At 68.4% G+C, this 1,221-nt stretch overlaps 1 protein-coding gene across 1 annotated transcript in view; it reads left to right on the top strand.

Annotated features, from left to right (window-relative positions):
• SLC35C2 (solute carrier family 35 (GDP-fucose transporter), member C2) overlaps positions 1–1,191 on the top strand; it is a 3,736-nt gene extending 2,545 nt beyond the window's left edge. The window contains exons 6-8 of the mRNA XM_015408426.1: positions 165–340; positions 762–891; positions 978–1,191. Coding sequence (XP_015263912.1) covers positions 165–340; positions 762–891; positions 978–1,096 — 425 coding nt within the window. The 3' untranslated portion in view covers positions 1,097–1,191. The remainder of the gene's footprint in view (positions 1–164; positions 341–761; positions 892–977) is intronic.
• The last annotated feature ends 30 nt before the right edge of the window (positions 1,192–1,221 follow it).

Genomic DNA, 1,221 nt, shown 5'->3' with positions numbered 1-1,221 from the left:
TGTCGGCTTCTTGCGCCAGGCCTTGCAGAGAACCTAGGGTTGCCTGGTGGGGAGTGGCAACTCTGGAGTTCCTTCCTGGGGGTGCGAGGCCGGGGTCTGCGTGGCCGGGGGTCGGGTGTGACCCCGAGCGCGCTTCTCACCTGTCCGTTCCTGCCCTCCTCCAGGCCTGCCCTTGTCCTCGTCGGAGAAGCTGTTCCGTTTCCATGAGGTGGGGGTGCTCCTGGGCCTCCTCGGGAAGCTGGCCCTGGGGGGCGTGCTGGCCTTTGGGCTGGGCTTCTCCGAGTTCCTCTTGGTGTCCAGGACCTCCAGCCTCGCCCTGTCCATCTCTGGGATTTTCAAGGTATTTGGCCAGACTTCCTCCCTCCCTCAGACGCTGCCGCCTCGCGGGGAAGGCCGGAGGAGGCCTGGCCCGGCCCATGAGCGGGGGGCTGCTTGGGGGGGGGGGGCTCTTGGTCCCAAGGCAGGGTGGGTTTTCTCGCGCCTCTGTGAGAAGCTTCCCTTTCTCTTTTGTGTGGAATAACTCCTTGCTGGGCCTGGGGAGTGGAGGCTCGAAGGCCGGGGGCCCCCCCGTCTGTTGGACGCCCGGACTGTAGATTCAGGGTGTGGGGGTGGGGGAAGACAGAGGTCCTGGGGGAGGGGGAGCTGCTGCCAGTCGGAGGCGTGCGCTAGGCGGGGGAATGGTCTGACGGGGCATGTTGGTGGGGGCCAGAGGGGGTGCTCGGTCTGATGGGACTTCCCTCCCCCCTGTCCTCCCTCCCCAGGAAGTCTGCACTCTGCTGCTGGCGACTCAGCTCCTGGGGGACCGCCTGAGCCTCCTGAACTGGTGTGGCTTCGCCGTGTGCCTCCTGGGGATCTCCCTGCACGTGGCGCTGAAGGCCCTCGGCCCCAGAGGTGAGGCGGGAAGGGAGGCGCCCAGGGGAGGCCCGGCCACACGGGGGGGTGCAGCGACTGACACTCCTCCCTCTCTCTCCACCCAGGGCCCAGGGGGATGAAGCCACGCAAGGAGCCCGGCTCCGGCTCCGGCTCCGACCTGGACCTGCTCCTGCTGCACCATGAGGAGGAAGGGGGGGAGGCCGAGAGTTCCCCCCAGCGCTGAGCCACCCGCTCCAGGAGCTCCGCTAGAGAGGGCTCTCTGGCAACGCTCCCCCACAGCGAGAGGTGCCCCGGCCCCGTGCTGGTTTCCCTGGGAGAGAGCTGGGCGGGGAAGTCTGCGGGGGGGAT

Source organism: Gekko japonicus, unplaced genomic scaffold, assembly GCF_001447785.1.
Source record: "Gekko japonicus isolate JY-2015 unplaced genomic scaffold, Gekko_japonicus_V1.1 scaffold784, whole genome shotgun sequence".
Taxonomy (NCBI): Eukaryota; Metazoa; Chordata; class Lepidosauria; order Squamata; family Gekkonidae; genus Gekko; species Gekko japonicus.
The sequence above is the reverse complement of the archived record's forward strand: the minus strand, read 5'-3'. Positions and strand labels throughout refer to the sequence as shown.